This window comes from Canis lupus, chromosome 6 (assembly GCF_011100685.1).
Source record: "Canis lupus familiaris isolate Mischka breed German Shepherd chromosome 6, alternate assembly UU_Cfam_GSD_1.0, whole genome shotgun sequence".
Lineage (NCBI taxonomy): Eukaryota > Metazoa > Chordata > Mammalia > Carnivora > Canidae > Canis > Canis lupus.
The window spans coordinates 16204518-16224795 of record NC_049227.1 but is presented as its reverse complement, the minus strand read 5'-3'; the positions used below and the strand labels follow the sequence as shown (position 1 = coordinate 16224795).

The 20278-nt window shown below is 47.6% G+C and overlaps 1 protein-coding gene and 2 long non-coding RNA genes across 16 annotated transcripts in view; 2 read left to right on the top strand and 1 right to left on the bottom strand.

Moving 5' to 3' along the window:
- DNAAF5 (dynein axonemal assembly factor 5) overlaps positions 1 to 1542 on the top strand; it is a 46831-nt gene extending 45289 nt beyond the window's left edge. Inside the window, exon 13 of the mRNA XM_038539714.1 lies at positions 595 to 1542. Within this exon, the coding sequence (XP_038395642.1) occupies positions 595 to 731 (137 nt within the window). The 3' untranslated portion in view covers positions 732 to 1542. The remainder of the gene's footprint in view (positions 1 to 594) is intronic.
- The window catches only part of LOC111096243, a 47478-nt gene that overhangs the window by 18792 nt on the left and 8408 nt on the right, over positions 1 to 20278 (bottom strand). For 7 of the 14 annotated variants that reach the window (XR_005360687.1, XR_005360691.1, XR_005360689.1 and 4 more), the window contains 5 exons: positions 16216 to 16270; positions 14463 to 14548; positions 12793 to 13054; positions 2850 to 2999; positions 2033 to 2193 (listed from right to left, as the gene is read on the bottom strand). This is a non-coding gene — a long non-coding RNA (uncharacterized LOC111096243). Of the gene's footprint in view, positions 1 to 2032; positions 2194 to 2849; positions 3000 to 12792; positions 13055 to 14462; positions 14549 to 16215; positions 16271 to 16875; positions 17130 to 20278 lie in introns of all 14 variants that reach the window. The other 7 variants (XR_005360688.1, XR_005360685.1, XR_005360690.1 and 4 more) reach the window with 4 other exon arrangements.
- On the top strand, positions 7325 to 9833 carry LOC102154998. Its single transcript, XR_005360704.1, has 2 exons — positions 7325 to 7589; positions 8761 to 9833. It is a non-coding gene; the product is annotated as an uncharacterized LOC102154998 (long non-coding RNA).

The following is a 20278-nucleotide window of genomic DNA, read 5'->3' as shown; positions in this document are numbered from 1 at the left end:
GATCATTGCATTATTTAGAAATGTGCTGTTTAATCTCCAAATATTCGGGGATTTTCCAGTTTATCTCTTGTTGATTTCTGGTTTAACTCCATTGTTGTCTGAGAGCAGACATCACAGGACTTCTGGTTTTTAAATTTCTTATGGTGTTTTTCATGGCCCAGAACATAGCCCATCTGGTGAGTGCACCAGGGAAGCTTGAAAGGTGCATACTCCCTGCTTGCTGTTAGACGGAGGCGCCTAGATCTGCTGCAGAGGTCAGCCACGTCCTTGCTGACCTGCCTGCAGGTCTTTCCATTCCGAGAGCACATGTGGAAGTCTCAGCTACAGGGTGGATTCCCTGCTTCTCCTTGTCACCCCATCAGGTTTGCTGTGCATTGTTTGGCGCTCTGTTATGCATATTAAGGATCTTTCTGTCTTCCTGGAGAACCGACCCTTTCTCATTAGGTCACACGTGGCCTCTCATTCCTGGATCACTTGCTTTGCAATCTGTTCTGTTCGTAGCTGTTTTAACTTGAACATGAAGCTTATTCACATAAGCAGTAGTTGGTTTAATATCTATTTCTGGCATTTTAAGGGTGTGTTGCTGTTTTACAGAGGTCCTCAAAGCAGGAAGCGTTCTGTTCCCTGAGCTCCTGGTGAGAGAGACAGAGGCTGTCGTCCACAAGCACCGCTCTCCTGCCCACTGCCAACAGCTTCTGCAGCACCTGCAGGCCCTGCCACTCGCCCAATAAGAGCATGGAGCAGGCACCCAGTACCCATCCTCACGCACCTCACAGCTCTGGCACCTCTCTGTTGACAGCTGGAGACATTCACAAGCAAGAATGTACTCTGTAAGAAATATGCTAGGATTCTCCTAAGACAGATCTCAAGCCCAGCAGTTTCTGAAATAATGTTCACTGAGTGGCTTCTGTACTTTTGTCTTATTTATATAGTTCATTGACAGATCTCCCAAAAATCTATAGGTTATTTGAAATTAAAACTAAATGGCACCTGCTCACACTGGCAGCCAAATCAGCCCTTTTGTTTTAAAGCTTTGTGCACCTGCTGTGTTCCAGAGTTAGTATTTCTGTTTGAGCAAATGCCCACCCCACCAAGATGATTTTTTAAGCAAGTTATTAAAAAGAAATTCATTCATTCCTTAAGTTGTGTCTACTGAAACAGTATCACAGTGAACAGACTAAAAGGAACTTGAAGTCTTTATCAGTTAAATTTTTTCCTGTTTAAAATATTCTGGAACTCAAAATGTTACATGGATAGTCACAATATTTTTTTCTTAGCTCAGTGATGCAATGTTGAAAGAATATTTAATCAAATACAGTTTTGGTTGCTCTCGTAAGTAGAAGTAAAGTAAAATTGGTTTTTATTCTCTAGCACTTTCTACACCCAAGTGCCTAAAAAAAATTTTTAAATGGGTATTATTTCCATAAGCCAAATATTTATATTAACACAAGGGGGAAAATACTGTGTGTTTTCTAACAATCAAATATTAGCATTTATGCTAAAGTGTTTGAAAATTTAATTAAAAATATTTATTATAATTATTTTGTACGCCTGTCTTAATGTGTTTTGGTAGTTAATTGACATTTTTAGAAATTGCTCATTTTTTCCTTAATCTCACGGTGACTCCAGCCTCAAGAATTCTGGGCTCCTGCACCACTTGTAGTGTACTTTCTGGACGCCAGGTGGCAGGCGCTCCAAACCCCATCAGGAGGGCTTTGGAGGGAGAGCCTGGCTGTTCAGTCCGGGCGGGGGGGACGGCAGGCCTGGATGAGAGGCGGGATCTGAATTTGCTCCCTAGACTACAGTGACCAGGATTTAGGATGCCCTCAGGGATGTCATCTAACAGTTCCCTGATTGCCTGTTCTACGCTGTGCTCTTCCCTTCCTCAGCATCACCTAGAAACTTCTAGAAATGCAAATTACCGGCCCTCAGCCCAGATCTGCCAAGTCAGAGCCCATGGCAGGGGCCCAGTGGTCAGCCCTCCAGGGCACTGATCCCCTTAAATGTGGGGACCCTGCCCTGAGCACCATACATTTTCATGTCCAGCAGGAGCTCCATCTTCCATCTTTGATCAGCCAAAAGGGTCACAGGAACCAAACAGAAGTGCAGAGTCCTTGGCGGAAGGTCATACACACCAAGCAGGCATGGTTGGATGCTGGCATCGGTGGGTGTCCATGCCAGCTGCCACACTGGCTACCAAAGAAAGATAAGCACAGGATTCCAGTTTCTGGACATCTTTGGGGGAGGGGACATACTGAGCGGCAGCACTACTGTGAATTGGTGCCACCTGGCATGGTCTCAGCAGGTAGGTGTGTTCAGGAAAGACACAGAAACTCAGCTGACAAAGGTTAGTCCTCTGAACACCTGACAACCAACAGGCCCCTCCTCACTTAATTTTTTGACATTCTTGGGGTATCTGGGAGGCTCAGGTCATGATCTCAGTGTCCTGGGATCAAGTCCCAGAATGGGCTCCCTGCTCAGTGGAGAGCCTGCTTCTCCCTCTTCCTCTGCCCACCCACCCATGCTCTCTATCTCAAATAAAATCTTTAAAAAAAATTTTTTTTAAATTCTTGTACTCTTTACTCAAATCAGCAATTATTTACAGAACCCTAACCTTCATATACACGTGGTGAACAGGAACATGTAAAACAGTCCCTGAAAGTTTACAGCATTCCTGAAATGTAATTTACATACTGACAGTCCACCCATGCTAAGTGCCCAGTTAGATGAGTTTTAGCCCATTTTTGAGCTCTGCACCCATCACAACTATTTTAGAACACTTGTGCCACCCAGATGGCTCACCCCCACCCCCATTCCCCTGCCCACGCTTGTAGCCCACCGCTGCCCACCTTCCCACTACCAGCAACAACTGAGCCGCTTCTGTCTCCAGCCTGTTCACATATGGAATCATGTGGAATCATCTTAGGTGTCTGGCTTTTTTCTCTTAGGACAGTTTTTGAGGTTATTCATTCATGCACTATTTCAAGGGTCAGCAATCTCTGTAAAGGGCCAGGTAATAAATATTTTAGGCTTTGAGGTCCAAACTCTTTTTCTGTTCACCTGTTGATGGCATTTAGGTTGAAGATGGCTCTGGGTTCTGTGACATGTGTGGGCATGTTTCTACTGTGCTTAGGTAGGTACCCCAGAGTGGAATTACTGGGGCATATTTGATAAGTTTGTAGTCCTGGTTGATGGATTGATTGCTGTTAACTGCTTTATTGAAGGATGCTCACCCTAGAATTTACTGCACATATTTAAAGTGGGCAGGGACACCTGGATAGTCCAGTGGTTGAGCATCTGCCTTCGGCTCAGGGCGTGACCCCGGGGTCCTGGGATCAAGTCCTGCATCCGAGCTCCCTGCAAGGAGCCTGCTTCTCCCTCTGCCGTGTCTCTGCCTGTGTGTCTCATGAATACATAAAATCTTAAAAATAAAGTGGGCAATTTGACCAGTTCTGACACACACGTGCCCCCATGAAACCACCAGGCAAGACCATGAACCTCCCTACCACCCTCTCTAGAACCCCAAAGGTTCTCTCCTACAATCCCCCAACCCACCCCCACCCCCCTCCAGGCAACTTGGATCTGCTTAGAATCAACATACGGTATACCCTGCACATTTTGTACTTCTACAGCACGTGTTTTTGGTTTCTTTTTTTTTTTTTTTAAGATTTTTAAAATATATTCATCAGAGAGAGAGGCAGAGACACAAGCAGAGGGAGAAGCAGGCTCCATGCAAGGAGCCCGATGTGGGACTCAATCCTGGGACTCCAGGATCACACCCCAGGCCGAAAGCAGGTGCCAAACCGCTGAGCCACCCAGGGATCCCATCTTCCTTCTTTTGTACAGCATCATTATTTTCAGCTGTATCCACGCCATGGCACCCACGGATGGCAGCACATTCCATTTTGTTGCTGGGTGGTATTCCACTCCATGGCCGATCACAACTTTGATGCCTGTGTGCTCCTAGCTCCTGGCTATCAGAGAGCTTCTTATAATACTGGTGTATCAGTCTGCATGGGCACATGCTTTCATTTCTCTTGGGGGAACATTTGGAGTGCAATGCAATCACAGTGGATTGTACTTAAATTTCTAAGAAACCGTCAAACTATTTGCAAAGGGGTGGTACCATTTTATACTCCTGCCAGGACCATATGACAATCCTGGTTTCTCTCATTTTTGCCAACATTTGACACATCAGCCTTTTTAATTGTAGCTATCCTAACACACATGTGGTGGTATCTTAATATGATTTTAGTTTCCATTTCCTTAATGTCCAGTGATGTTGAGTATTTTTTCATATGCATATTTGCCATCTGTATATCTTCACTGGTGAAATATCTTAAAATCTCTTGCCCATTTTCTAAAAGATTTTGAGAGACAGAGCCCACATTCACACACACAAGCAGGGAAAGGGGTAGAGGCAGAGGCAGAAGAGAATCTCAAGCAGACTCCTTGTTGAGCAGAGCTGGACGCAGGGCTCAATCTCATGACCCTGAGATCATGACTTGAGCTGAAATCAAGAGTCAGATGCTCAACTGGCTGAGCCACTCATGCACCCCATGCTACTGATGCCATAGTTCAAAAGCAAGCTTTACTGCCTTTGAAAATCTTTCTGTGATCTAAATGAAAACATGAACTCTCTCTATGGTGAGTTGGTTGAAAATAAAACATGTAGGTACCTTTTAACAACCAGGGACAGCTCCATAGGTGCCAGTATGTGATGGTCTTTAAAATACATCAGTCATTGTAAACAAGGAGCACAAGGTATAGAACGAACCACACATAAAAGGAGGTAGGAGCTGCTAATTTGCTCTCATGCGTATAAACTATTTCTGGAAGGGTGCAGAATAAACTGCAAGCTGGTGGCCTCTGGGGAGGGGACCTGCATGACAGGGAATGGAGTAGGAGTTCAGTCTTCACCGTCTGGTACCTAGTTAAGAACACGGCTCAGCTGAGACTCCTAATTGCAAACCCATGGACACTGGTGATGTTACTAGCTCCTAGCTCAGCACACCTGTTTGCTCTATAGAGCACAGGACCCAATTCCACGAAAGGATATTCAGGATGTTTATTAAGTTGTTTAGTTGAGAAAGGAGAATGTGGATACTTCTATGCAAGTGTTCATAGCAGCTGCATTCCAGCCCCAAACTGAAATAACCCAAATGTCCATCAACAACTATGAATAGAGAACACCGCGCTGTGGAGAGAGGAGCAGACCCCAACGGGCACTGCCACGGGGTGGCTCTTGCAGCCGTCGGCTGCGTTAAGGAAGCCAAGTGTTCAGTGAAAGTGCACAGCACAGGATTTCTTGGTGCCAGAACAAGCAAAGCAGCGCCACAGTAGTTTCCCAATCACTGAATCAACCATGGGTATTTCCAGGGCTGTTCTACCCCCCTCTACTTGTGAATTTTATGTGAACTTTTTTGTGACTGAAAGTGTTGAAACTTTAACAATCATAGGATGAGCTTGGAAGGCAGAGGCTCTCAGGCGCTGCCTCTCTTCCAAGCCAGAGCGGGAGGCAGGGTATCTCCTCAGACTCACCTTCCCCCTGCCAGTTGCTTTACAACCAACTGGGAAAATTAAGTTTTCTCTAAAGATAAATCATTCTTCCTGACTTTTCCCCATTTTCCAGGACTTTCTAAATAGCCAGTGTCATCCAGATGTCCCATCAGTGCTCATGTGATGTTAAGACATGAAAGAATCACTGTATGTTACCTGGGACAGTATGGATAGCTTGTTTTCCCCACTTTGAATCATTGAGGATTTTAAATCATTTTCAGAGGCCATAGGCGATGCTGTTGCACAGGCCTCCACTAAGCCCCTACATGACTCAGGCCATGTCCTTGGCCTTGTCCCCAGGGGCCTGAGCCTCTCTCCCATGACTCTTCCTATGAACAGATGATGGTTTCAGGAGCTGGCTGGGACACTGAGGCCTGGGCACTGTGCCAAGGACAACGGCACACGCTACTCTGCCCTTGGGCATCTGTGCAGGGTTTTCTGCTCTTGGAAAGTGAAATTTGAAGAGACGTGGCAATGCCATTGTTGGTGCACAAATCTGACCGTGGACAGAAGGCTCCTTGTAGAAGTACCAGGTGCTCTGCTCCTGGCCTGACTGCTGCACTTTTATCCTCCAGGACTCGGAGTTTCTTTACATTTCTCTGGGGGACACTGGGTCTTTGTCAGTCTCCTAACCACAGGCATTTCAATTAAGATTTTAATCCTCGTGATCAGTTGTTTTGAGGTCTACGACCCTGCAGGAGGTATTCTGGTTTCAATGTAAGCACACACATCCATCCTACTCACAGGGGAACCACCTGCTACACATGATCCTCCCCGGAAGAACTTTATCCCTGGGAAGGGGCCCTGTGAGATGACCGCTTTAGCAACTCCTCCCTCCCATCAAAGTGCTTGAGCCTGTACTTCTTCCCCTCACTCATGAAGTAAAATCAACGTTTCAGAAACTACCATGAACATTTCATGTACAACTTGAGACCCTTAATGACATTTAGTGGCAAAAACACGAGGAGGCATTGCTAACTTGGGAGTACACGCCGCCTCTAGGATAAAACCTCTCTTCCCGCAAACATGCAGCGCGGGATGCCTCAGTTCAGAGCCCAGGCGCCCGTGCCCCAGCCGGCCCCCAGCAGCCAGGCCACGCCCAAACACCTGGGGCTGTGGGCGGCCGGGGGCACCGCGTGCACCCCCACGGCCCACCCCAGTCCTGAGCACCCACCGCGCCGGACCCGCGGCGCCTGCACCCCCAAGTGCCCCAGCACGCCCGGCCGCGCCCCCAGCACCCGCGCCCCCAGCACCCACCCCCCAACGCCCCAGCACCCGCGCCCCCAGCACCCAGCACCCGCGCCCTCAGCGCCCAGCAGCCTCCTAACCGCGCGACAGGTGCCCCTGCTGTGGCGGAAAACACGTGACCCAAGCCGGCCGTCCCGGGGAGCCCCCGCCTGCACCCGTCGCCGCCCGACGCCGCCCACAGCCTCCACTGAGCACCCCAGCTCCCGCCCAGGCCGACCCGCGGCGTCCGAGGCCCCCGCCAGCCGCCTCCCAGGCGCCCTCGCGGCGAGCGCGTGGACACGTGACCCGGACGCAGCCAACGGCGGACGCTGCTGCCCGCGGAAGGCAAAGGCGCCGGCGCTTCCGCGCGTGCCTGGCCCTTGGCCGCGCCGGCGCCTCGGATTGGCCGCGTCCGGGTCACGTGGCCACGCCGCGGCCGCGCCCCCGCCCCGCCGCCCCGTCCGGCTGGCGGCGCCCCGCCTTGGTGGTCTCGCTGTCGCCGCGCGGCGGGGGCGGGGCGTGGAGGGCAGCGCGGGAGGGCAGTCAGCGGGCCCTCTCCCTCCAGAGGTGCAGCCTGCGCTGCTGCCGCCGCCTCCTGCCCCGCCGTCCTCCTCGCGGACGGAACGACCGGGGCGAGGTCAGCGCGTCCGTGGCCCGAGCGTCGGCCTCACTGAGAGCAAGAGCCGGGGCCACCAGGGTCCGAGCCCTCCTCCCCGCACTCACTCCCCTGCCCTCCCGCCCCAGGAGGAGCCCCGGGACGGAGAGGGGCCTCGGCCGACGGACTGCAGCCCCTGCAGCGGGCGGTGAGCCTGCGCCGCCCTGGGGAGCGGGGGTGCTCCGAGTCCCCGCCCTGCCCCTCCCGGGGATGCTCCGAAGCCCCGCCCTGACCCTCCGGGGATGCTCCGAAGCCCCGCCCTGCCCCTCCGGGGATGCTCCGAAGCCCCGCCCTGCCCCTCCCGGGGATGCTCCGAAGCCCCGCCCTGCCCCTCCGGGGATGCTCCGAAGCCCCGCCCCGCCCCTCTGGGGGCGAGGGGGGTGCTCCTAGGCCGCGCCCTGCTCCTCCCGGGGATGCTCCGAGTCCCCGCCCTGCCCCTCCGGGGATGCTCCGAAGCCCCGCCCTGCCCCTCTGGGGGCGAGGGGGCGCTCCTAGGCCGCGCCCTGCTCCTCCCGGGGGTGCTCCGAGTCCCCGCCCTGCCCCTCCCGGGGATGCTCCGAAGCCCCGCCCTGCCCCTCCGGGGATGCTCCGAAGCCCCGCCCTGCCCCTCCGGGGATGCTCCGAAGCCCCGCCCTGCCCCTCCCGGGGATGCTCCGAAGCCCCGCCCTGCCCCTCCGGGGATGCTCCGAAGCCCTGCCCTGCCCCTCCGGGGATGCTCCGAAGCCCCGCCCCGCCCCTCTGGGGGCGAGGGGGGTGCTCCTAGGCCGCGCCCTGCTCCTCCCGGGGATGCTCCGAGTCCCCGCCCTGCCCCTCCGGGGATGCTCCGAAGCCCCGCCCTGCCCCTCTGGGGGCGAGGGGGCGCTCCTAGGCCGCGCCCTGCTCCTCCCGGGGATGCTCCGAGTCCCCGCCCTGCCCCTCCCGGGGATGCTCCGAAGCCCCGCCCTGCCCCTCCGGGGGATGCTCCGAAGCCCCGCCCTGCCCCTCCGGGGGATGCTCCGAAGCCCCGCCCTGCCTCTCCGGGGACGGGGAGGGGCTCCTAGGTCCCGCCCTTCACCTCTCGGGGATGCTCTGAGTCCCCGCCCTGCTTCCCCGAGGATGCTCCGAAGCCCCGCCCTGCTCCGGAGGGGGGCGGGGCTCCTAGGCCTCCCCCTGCTCCAGCGCGGGGCGGGGCTCCTAGGTCCCACCCTGCTTCTCCCGGGGATGCTCCCAAGCCCTGCCCTGCCCCGGCGGGGGGTGGGGTGCTCCTAGGCCTCACCCTGCTCCTGGGCGGGGCGGGGGGGGGCGTGCTCTTAGGCCCCGCCCTGCACCTCTGTTTGCAGCCACGAGCTCCAGATGCTATCCCTGGGGAGCACCCAGGTTCCCTGCAGACCTGAGGGGTATGGTCCACAAAGAGCCACCCACCTGTTAGCCACATCCTTCCGAGTGGGAAGCACACTTCTCTGGGACTAGGGGTGGGAGGAGGAGGTTGGGAGTGCCCTTCCTTCCTCTTTCACCACACCCTCCTGCTGCTCCAAATCAACCAGCACTTACTAAATGGGCCTCTTAAACAAGTGGCCGATTCCAGGGCCAGGACAAGGGAAAACGCAATGAGCTTGGCTCCTCCTGTGTCGCTAGAAAGGAAGGAGGTGCTCACAAAATGAAGTTGGGTTGTACAGGGACTCCGCCAACCTGAAGGAGCTCCTAGGGACTAAAGCTGGAAGAATATGAGCAGCGAAGTAAATAATATGGAATTGTAACTCAGAGAGTAACATAAATACCCAAGAGTCCATAGTGATAAAGAGTAAACAAGTGAGAGGCAGAAGACAGCTCCCTCCTACAGAAATACCACAGTTAATAACTGTAGTAGGAATGAGAGAAATGTAAAAACCACCTTAGGCAAACACCAGCATAATTGTTGGGAGCAAGATCTATTTGATGCAGAGATTAGAGGGCAAAAGTTTTGAGACAGATTATTGTATTGCTTCAAATCTCTCCCCCAAGATATTTATTAACAGGGACAAATAGTAACTTCGTAGTAGAGAAACTTGACCAACACACTTCAACCAGGGAATCAAAGTATAAGACAAAACGACAGTGTATATCCCTGATGTGATAATGCATCGAGAAAGACAACAGCACTCCTGTGGTTTTCTTGCCAAAAATGCATAACCTCAATCAAATAATGTAAAAACTTCAGAGAAATCCCAGTGAGGACATGGTGCAACGTACCTGAGTACTCTTCAAGAGGGCCAAGCTCCTGAAAGATGAATCCTGAGGAGCTGTCCCAGATCGGAGGTGTCGATAAGAATGACAACTAAATGCAACGTGGGGTTCCAGATTGGCTTGGACTAGGAAAAGTGCGGTAGTGGAAAAACAAGTAATCTGAATAAAGTCTGTAGTTTAGTTAACAATATTTGTGTTTTCCCAAAACTTCTAATCCCCAGTGAGATGGTATTTGGAGATGAGACCTTCAGGAAGTGCTTAGGTCATGAAAATGGAGCCCTCATGAATGGGCTCAGTCCCCTTGTAAAAGAGCTGAGAGAAGACAGCTGTCTATGAACCAACAAGGGGCTTTTGCCAGGCACCAGACCTGCGAATGCCTTGGTTTTGGACTTCAGCCTCCAGAACTGTGAAACATAAATTGTTTTTTAAGCACCCAGCCTGTGTTGTTTTGTTGTAGCAGCCTGAGCAGACTAAGTCAGCCCTGTACCAGAATGAATTACCTGGATATTGGTACCATAGATATATAAGACATTAACCTTAGGAGAAACTGGGCAAAGAACATTTGGGAACTCTGTGCTTTTGGGCGGAGGGGCAGTGAAATACAGGTGGACTAGGGTAAATTCATCCCTCTTCTGGACCAAGTGAGCAAAGGATATTCAACATTGGGCTGCCCTTGTGTTCCAGAAAGGGACAAACTGATGAGAAACACAGGCAGATGTGCTTTTATGAGCACACCGCTGCCCAGTGTGTCTCTACTGGCTTGGCAGGTACAGATGTCCCAAGTAGGAACAAACTTGGCAAATTGGGGAATGGCAAGGAGGCCAGACGGACAGGAGGTATAAGCCTGCATAGATAGCAAGCATCAGATGTTGGGGCCACAACGGGTGAGGTTAGAGAAGATATTTTCACTCGTTCACATCTCCTTCCATCTCCATTTAGTACAATTTTATTATCTTACTGGGTTTTTCTCAGTTACCTGTATAGTGTTATATAGTGTTTTGCCCTTAAACCTTTGTAGATTGTCCAGCGGCGTGGGACAGCATCTGTCCTGACACAGAAGATAGGGATCCTATCTTTCCTCTACCTCCCCTGCTTCCACCTACTACCCAAGTCAGATCACGTAGACTTTACTTGTACATGATCAAAGTTGCTTGACAACAGATTGAAAATACTTTTTTCATGCTTCATTCCTATATTGAGTCCCAAAGCTAGAAATCCATCAGCAGTTTTTATGGCTGGATGCATTTTATCTGGCATTTCCTTCTCGCTATGCTCAGTGGCCTTAAAATGATGATACTACATGAATTGCCCAAGATAATGCCACAGTTTGGTTTGCTTCGTATTTGGACCACAACTTGTGTTTACAGTTTTTCATTTTGTTTATTGAGTTTCTAAGTGCCTTTATTTTTCCCCATTGATCAAAGACTGTGTACCTTCACCAGATCCTCACATTGACACAGCCTCTCATTCTAAATCTTGCCCCAGATGCCCACCTCTTCCCCTGGAGCTGTATGTTCCAGAGCCCTCCAGCCTCTTTGTTGTTCAGGCCTGCTGCCCAGCTGTCACTGTGGACATCACCCCACAGGCCTCCAGACTGGCCCTGTACTCACCTGGTCCCATGCTTTCCCCGTTCTTGGTGTTCTTTGTTCTCTGAAGTGTTACAATCATGACCTCAGAAAGGTAATGTCTTTGCATTACCAAAAACGCCTTTGATTTGCCCTCACAGCCAGATGTAGACTTCTAGAATTTGCCCCCAGAATTGTGATGTCAGTGTCTTGCTGTTACAGTTTGATAATCCTTTGTAGGAGTCATGAGTTTTACTTCTGGATGCTTCCTTCTTTTCCCTAATATTCTGAAATTTCACAAGAACAAGTGTAGATGGGATCTTTCCTTCATTCACTCTACTCAGTGCAAGAGGGGTCCATTCTCTTAATTTCCTCTGTTCTCTGGTCCTAGAACTTCTGTGCTTGATGTTGAATTGATCCCCACTACCATCATTTCTCATTTATTATATTCTTCCTCCTTTTCTTTTTGGGTCATTTTTTCTATGTCCTGAGCTAGATATTTGGCTTTATTTTCTAAGCTTTCTATCGACCTTTTTATCTCTTCTATTTTTAGAAGTCTCTTTTCCTTTAAGTAAACTTTATTGATATTTGATTTACATAAAATGAAATGGTCCCATTTTAAGCATGTATTTTGATGAATTTTTGTGCAGTTTTGTAATTAATCACCGCATTCAAAATATAGTTGTCTTGGGCCCCTTCCGAGTCACACCCCAACCCACAGCCAGGCTTTGGGCAACCACTGATCTGATTTGCAGGTTGGAGTTGTGTTTTCTAGACCTTCATGGTCAGCATGTTTTTGAGATCCACGTTCTTGCATCTAGCAGCACTTCATTGATTATCTTACTCCCAAGTAGCATTGCATTGTGTGCATATAATCCAATAATTAAACTGTTCATCAGTTGAGTGATGTTTGCATTTTTCTGGTTCAGTTTTGGATGATGATTCTAAAAACATGCAAGTGTACAATACAAGTCTTTGTGTGGGCATGTTTTCCTGTTGCTTGGGCAAATACCTTAGAGTGGAGTAGCTAGACTGCATGGGAAGTATACATTTAACTTTATACTAAACTGCTGGTGTGTTTTCCAAAGTAGTTGTGGCCCCTGACATTCCCATGAGAAATGCATGAGTTCCATTTGCTCTGAATTTTTACTATCTCTTGGTGTTGTCAGAATGTTCCTGCTTATTCCAGGTTGCTCAGTTTCCTTGAGAGATCTCCCTCCTAAATATAAAAATTGACAGGAGCTTCATATCCAAGGGTTCATCAGATTCTGGGCTTTTTTGTATGAGGTACAGGAAGGGAGAAGCCATTAGACTCCTTACCAGATGCCAGATGAGGAAGGAATTACTTGGAAAGACCAGAGCCATTCAAAAAACTTCCCAAGCACTTTGGGAGAAGAGATTCATGGCTTTTTCGAGCAGTTGCTCTGTGGCAGGCATATAGAAGGAGCAGTCATTCTGGCCCGGAACTTCAGGCAGTACCCTTGGTCTCAGCCCCACCTCCAGACCTGGTCTGAAACTCTGAAACCACAGGAGACGCAAGCCCCACCTCTGCCCAGCCCCAGCCCCAGCCCCAGCCCCCAGCACCTCTTCTGGGATGCAGCTTCCTTCACCAACATCTCCACCTGCTTGCCCCCTTCTCCAAAATGTCAGAGTCTCCGCTAGTCCCTGCCAGTCATCTCAATGAGGTGCAGGAGAGAGGGAAGGAAATTGCCTGTGCTTCGTCTTCCTCTTGCACTGAGGTCTGGTTTCCGTCTGTAGCCTGGCAGGAATCCACAGGTGAGGCTCAGTAGAGAAGGCCAGTCATGAAACACCATGTATAGCATCCACTTTGATAAAAATATATAACCTGTACATAGAAAGGTAACAGAATAGACCTTTAAATGTTTACAAAAGTTACCTCTTAGGTGATGGTATTAAAGTAGTCTGTACCTTTCTTTAACTTTTAAAAAACTGTCACATGCTTTCTAAAACCTTTAGTTATGTGGACAGTTTGCACACTGGCTGAAGCCACAGGCTGTGGGGTCACCTGGATCTGGATTTTCAAGTGTTAGACCTGCCACTTACTAGCGGTGAGCCCTCAGTGTCCACATCAGTGCTCTCATTTGCCATTGGGTTGTTCCGAATGTTCAGTGAGGTCGTGTGTACAGAGCCCCACAGAGTGCCAGGCCCACAACAGGCAGCCTCCATCAGTGTTGGCTATTAACATACTATTATTAGTTTTAAGATAAAAAAGAGTAAACAATTTACATCATCTAGCTCTAAGCTAATAGTTTTCCTGGGCACTTTCCCAGCATGAGTTAACTGCAAAGGTGCTGCCAGATATCCAACTAGCTTCTGTGGATAAAGCAGTTGATTGTAGGGGTGCCTGGGTGGCTCAGTCGGTTCAGCATCCAACTCTCGGTTTTGGCTCAGGTTGTGATCGCAGGGTCATGGGATTGAGCCCCGTGTCAGGCTCTGCCCTCAGCATGGAGTCTGCTTTGGATTTTCTCTCTCCCTCTCCCTCTGCCCCTCCTCACTCTCCCACATGTCTGTACTCTTTCTCTCTCCAAATAAACAAATCTTTTTTTTTTAAAGCAGTTAATTGTAGGCATCACTTGGATTCTGGAAAATATCTGCTAAAAGTAAGATAATAATTTTGGTTTGGGAAGAGTTGGCATTGGACATTTTACTATGACATCACTTGACTTCCTGAGCCAGCTGTTTATTGTGACCATTCCGGAATGACCCATCAACTCTCCATGCTGGGATACTCAAGGCTTTCCCTAAGGCAGCTCATATGATCACCAAGGTTGTAGATGCTCAGGAGTAAGAATGTAACACTTGTGTTAACAGCCAGACACTCAGCGGCCTGTCTCACCAGCCCCAAGTCCTGCAGACTTTGATGAAATGCAGGTTTTCTCTGTATATCACACTGCTTGTCTGTGTGTGCCATGAAAGGCCAGTGAGCTACTGAATGCTGACATAAACTGTCTTGGCAGGTTTCCCTGCAAGGAGAGAGCAGCTGTGGTAGGACCCCCTCAGCACCATCAGGACTAGACTGAGAAACAGGCCTGGCTCTTATTGGGGCAAAGCTGACCGAGAACATTTTCTTAGGTTTTTAAAAAATGTCTTTTTCTGGCATATTTTTTCAAAGGGTTGGATGTCAATGAATCTAATAGATCCAGAGTCCATTTGTTGTGCAGAATCCATCCACCTGATATGGGTTAAGCACTGTGCTAGGCAACAGGGAGCCAGGGATGGCAGGACAGACCCACCTCTGCCTCCTAGAACCCAGAGTCAGGTACACCGTGCCCAGCAGAAGTATAATGCAACATGTATGGCATCGAAATTTTTCTAATGGCTGCAATAGGGGGAAAAAAAAAAGACATGAGTGAAATTCATTTGGATAATATACGTACTGCACCCAGACTCAGTGTATGTGTATGTATGTGTGTATATATATATATATATATTCACTAATAAACATCAAACAGAATGAGATATTTTACATTACTGAGTCTTCCAAATCTGATATGTTTACATACATAGCTCGTCTCTATGATGACCACTAGGACTTTCAACCATCCTGCTTTACTCAGGACCACCTGAGTTCTGGCTCTGAAAGTTGTACATCCCAAGAAAGACATCTAGAGGATGCAAAAAGTGCTGTTTTTCCTTAAAAGAGTGTGGAAGTTTGGGGAGAAAGTACAAAACTCCTGAGGCAGCCTCCCATATAGAAGCTAACATACACAGTATTTAGTGCCCCATGAGTGCAGCATAAATGCCCTCCATAGTTACTGCCACTGCTTTTCCCCAACTGTTGGTGTTGGCAAATTTGTGGTTTGCATAATGACCACCTGAGTTGGGTTGCTCTGAGAGATCCGAATTATGAATGCAGTGAACACATAGGGAGTGTGAACATCAGCAGCCTGCTTGTAACTCTGGCTGTGGATTCACTGTCGTGTTTGTATTGAGTTAATTTTTCACGAGCTGAATGTTGTTGCTGTCTAAGGGTTCTGATCATGAAGATACGAACAAGGACAAGATGAATACGGGTGTGACCCAGACACTGCTGACAAGGGAGGCTTACAGGCTGTCACTTTAATGACACGTGAAGTACACATACAACTGGATTAGGAGGCTACAAGCAAAACAGAGTGTCATGCACAATATGCAGAAGAGACTTGGGGACACAGATGATGGAGGAGGGATGAGGCACATACTGCAGAGTGAACTCAGGTCCCCGGCAGGATAGGAAGTTCTTCAAAACAAGTGACAACTTTTTTCTCCCTAAAAGCCACCATTACCCAGTCCCCAGTACTGGCCACGGAATAAGTTCAGGCACTCCACTTCACTGAACACACGTCGTCTGCTCATTGCTCTACACAGCAAAGTGAAGTGACACTTACTCACTCATAGAATGGAATTAAAATTTTGAGGAGGGATGTGTGTAAAAGGAAGAAATCATGATGAGATATGTTTACTACCCAACAACATAGAACAGGCTCTGTCACATCTGACGAACCGGGATGTTTTTTTACAGCCGGTCCAGTGATGCACCCAAGCCCAGTAGCAAAACAGTGTTTTCCCAGCTCTTACTTTGATTTGAAACAAAGAGTTTCAAATTGTCTTCTTGATTTCAATGACAATTTTGATTAAATTGCAGAAACATTGAATCAAAAGACTGTTGATACCTTGTCCAAATACAAACTAGACTCTGCTTATCCATTTGTGTATTTGCTGACAGTGCAAGTGTACATTCTGGCAAACTCCATTCACCTGATTATCTTATTACCAAAGAAAATGACAAGATTGGGATCCCTGGGTGGCGCAGCGGTTTGGCGCCTGCCTTTGGCCCAGGGCGCGATCCTGGAGACCCGGGATCGAATCCCACATCAGGCTCCCGGTGCATGGAGCCTGCTTCTCCCTCTGCCTATGTCTCTGCCTCTCTCTCTCTGTCTCTCTGTGACTATCATAAATAAATAAAAATTAAAAAAAAAAAAAAGAAAATGACAAGATCCTACTTACTAAGTGTCCTCCACACCTCGTATACAACACTGCTGGTAAGGTGAGGTCTGCTTACCTGGAAAGAAAAGTTTGGGTCACCTTTAGTTACCTCAAAATATGTGGAAACAAGATTTTTAGCTTGATAGAAATGGAGGGAGAAAGCCTTCCTACAAGATACCTATCATTGTTGCCAGTCATAGGAAAGATGTTAAAATGTTTGCCTGCCATAAAATCTTATTTTTCAAAGCATGAGACAAGAGGAATGTCCTTCTCTAATTTGGAAATACGTAAGGATGAGAACAAAGAAGGGGATTACAGGAAAATGGAAATTTATATACTGTTTTTCCAAAACTGCCTCCTGAGTGTCTGGTGCCCTATGTGGATTGTTGACGAGAACTCACATGAGCAAAAAACAAACTCACTTTATGACAACAGGACTGCTTCAGAACTCAAAAATGTCACCAGAAAAGGGTAACCAAATTTGACATGACTTTCTCATCCCTTTAGTAAAACTATAACTTGTTTGAAATCCAGCTTTGATTTCAAGTTTCAAAGACCTCTGTGCTTTAAGACCATTCACCTGAGAGAGAGAAATTTAACATATGGTGACTTCCAATATGCTTTGGAGTGTTTAAAATGGACATTTTAGGCATGGGGAACCAAAATGATAAATTTACATACACAAAGGAACTGATAAACGGCTGGTCTACCAAAGCAGGCCTATGCATACAGGCGGGTGGACGTTCTTTGAATGCTGGAAACAAATTCCCGCAAGTGCTCATAGGGTGTCATCACATTGGACTGACACCAGGAATCTGAGTTTCAGTGGCTTGATAGAAACAGCTGCAAGTAAGCGTGAGCCGTGCACTTGACTATATCCCGTTTCCCGCTGCATAAGTGAAGAGAAGGATGTCCTAAATTTCAGAGAAGCGGTGCTGGAAAAGGAAACAGGAAGAGTGGAAGAAGCTGCTCAGAGTGTCCTGAGACACAAGGAAGCAGTTCACGACCTGCTTTATTAGTCTTCTCGTATCAAGGTACAGATAAACACAACAGCTTGGATGAATCTCCAGGGAATATGAGGAGTCTAAAAAGCCAACCTCAAAAGCTTATGTCCTGTGCAATTCCATTTATGTAACATTTCTTTTAAGTAAATTACACCCAGCGTGGGGCTTGAACAACTCATGACCTCGAGACCAAGAGTCAGAGCGTTCCACCCACTGAGCCAGGCAGGTGCCCCAATTTATGTAAAATTTTTGAGATGACAAAATTGTAGAAAAGCAGGGCAGATTTGTGGTTTCCAGGGGTTAAGGACAAGGGGGAAATGTGACCAGGGGCTGAATGGTTATGGGAGAGCCACAGAGGAGACCCCTGTGAAGCTAAAGCCACCCAAAGAACCTCACAGTTGTGAAAATGCACAGAACTATGCGTCATGCACACACCCAGGAGTGGGAGGGAAATTGGGCAGATCTGAATAAGATGGGTGGGTGGTATCCATGTCAGTCTCCTGGTTGTGATATTACACTGTGAGTCTATAGTTACAGTTAAAAGTTTCAGTTAAACAGGTAGTTTCACATTTATGTGTCTTCAGAATATAACATAGTCTCCAAAATGTATATATTTAATAAAAGATTTTTTAACATAAAAAAAACATTGTATTAGAAGACAGACACACTATACAATTTTTAAAATGATTTCTTCTATTCATTACTACTAATTGCACTAACTGGCCCTATGGTTGTTTTGTTTAAATAATAGCATTTATGTAACAGAAAAAGTAAATAATACAAAATAATGCATGGTTTTGAAGAAACACTTATTTTCATTTTTTTATGTTAAGTGATAGCACACGTGTGGACAATTCTTTTATATGATAGTGCTTTGTTTTGGGGCAAAGTCTGATATGTCTTTGTCCCAGGAAGGCATTCTAAAACCTCAATCCCTTCAGCCCATTCTAGGTGCTTGGGTCTAGTGGTGGGAACTTGGGGGTTGTCTCTGCAAGAAGGGGATGCACTACACTTCTGTCTAAGTTGAAAGACCATCATCTCTGGGGAGAATTCAGGGGGTGGAATAGGTACTCATCTGGCAATTCACTGAACTTAGCAGCCAGGCTCAGAGGGAGCAGGGGCTGCAGGATTGGAAGGAACCCACTTGAGAACACAGTCTAGAGAAACAGGCACCTGGGGGTTTGTGAGGAAATCCTCCACCAAGACCCCAAAAGTCCCCAGACCCATTGTCCTCAAATTAAAGTGATCTATGGCCCCTCTCCAATGGAAAATCATCTTCACAGACCCCCACCTCCACCCAGGATGTTTAAACGATTTTAATTGTAACCTTTCTTAAATACATACAAATGTAAAACTAAATATAAAGTCCTTGTGCTTTGGGCACTCATGCAGCTATGAATCCAGTTGTATCTACAAACTAAATACTATCAAAGATGGTGCATTAATTGGGCTCCCGTGGGGAATCCTGCCAAGGCTGAGCCCACCCCTGTGTTGTACTCAGTGAGGTGGATGAGGGCTGGCTCTCCCCACATCTCCCCTGCTGGAACTCCTGAGTGGCTCTAGTGCACTGGTTATGGGCCATTTTTGTGCAAATGAATCATTTTCATTGCTTTCTCTTCTGTCATTGGCTGACAGCAATTACCTGAAGGCCCTTTAATGCTATTGCGTGCTTCCTGAAACACCACATCTGCTCACACAGGAGCCACTCAGCTAGTGCCCTCAGAACCCTCCAAGATATCCTTGAAGTTAAATAGAGAACTTTTCTAAAAATTTCAAATAAACAACCTAACATTATATTTAAGAGAGCTAGAAAAAGAAAAAACCAAAGCCAACAAAAGGAAAAAAGTGATTAGAGCAGAAATAAATGATAGAGAAACTAAAAAAGTAATAGAACAGATCAGTGAAACCAGAAGCTTGTTCTTTGAAAACATCAACAAAATTGATAAACCTCAAGCCAGACTCATAAAGAGAGGGAGAGAGAGAGAGAGAGAGAGAGAGGAGAGAGAGAACTCAAAATCACAAATATAAGAGGAGAAATAACCCCACTGCACAAATACGAACAATTGTAAGAGAATGTTAAGAGAAAGTACATGCCAACAAAGTGGACAACCTGAAACAAATAAGTTCCTAGAAACACACAAACTGGGATCCCTGGGTGGCACAGCGGTTTGGCGCCTGCCTTTGGCCCAGGGCGCGATCCTGGAGACCCAGGATCGAATCCCATGTCGGGCTCCCAGTGCATGGAGCCTGCTTCTCCCTCTGCCTGTGTCTCTGCCTCTCTCTCTCTCTCTCTGTGACTATCATAAATAATAAATTAAAAAAAGAAACACACAAACTACCAAAACTGAAACAGGAAGAAATAGAAAATTTGAACAGACTGATAGCCAGCAAAGAAATTGAATCAGTAATCAAAAATCTCCTGATAAGAAGCCCAGGGCCAGATGTCTCCCCAGGAGAGTTCTACTAGACATTTAAAGAAGAGTTAATACCTATTCTTCCCCAACTGTTCCAAAAAATAGAAATGAAAGGAAAACTGCCAAATTCATTTTATGAGGCCAGCATTACCCTGATACCAAAACCAGAGAAAGACTTCACACAAAAGAGAACTATAGGCCAATATTCCTGATGAACATGGATGCAAAAATCTACAACAAAATAGCAAACCAAATCCAGCAATACATTCAAAGAATCATTCACCACGGTCAAGTAGGACTTCTTCCTGGGCTGCAACAGTGGTTCAATATTTGCAAATTAATCAACATGATACATCACATCAATAAAAGAAAGGATAAGGACCATATGATCCTCTCAACAGATGCAGAAAAAACATCTGACAAAGTACAACATCCATTCATGGTAAAAACCCTCAACAAAGTAGGGTTAGAGGGAACAAAACAGCAACATAATAAAGGCCATCTATGAAAACCCCGCCCCTAACATACTCAGTGGGGAAAAACTGAGAGCTTTTCCTCTAAGATCAGGAGCAAGACAAGGATTCCAACTCTCACCACTTTTATTCAACATGGTACTAGAAGTCCTGGCCACTGCAATCAGACAAGAAAAAGAAATAAAAGGCATTC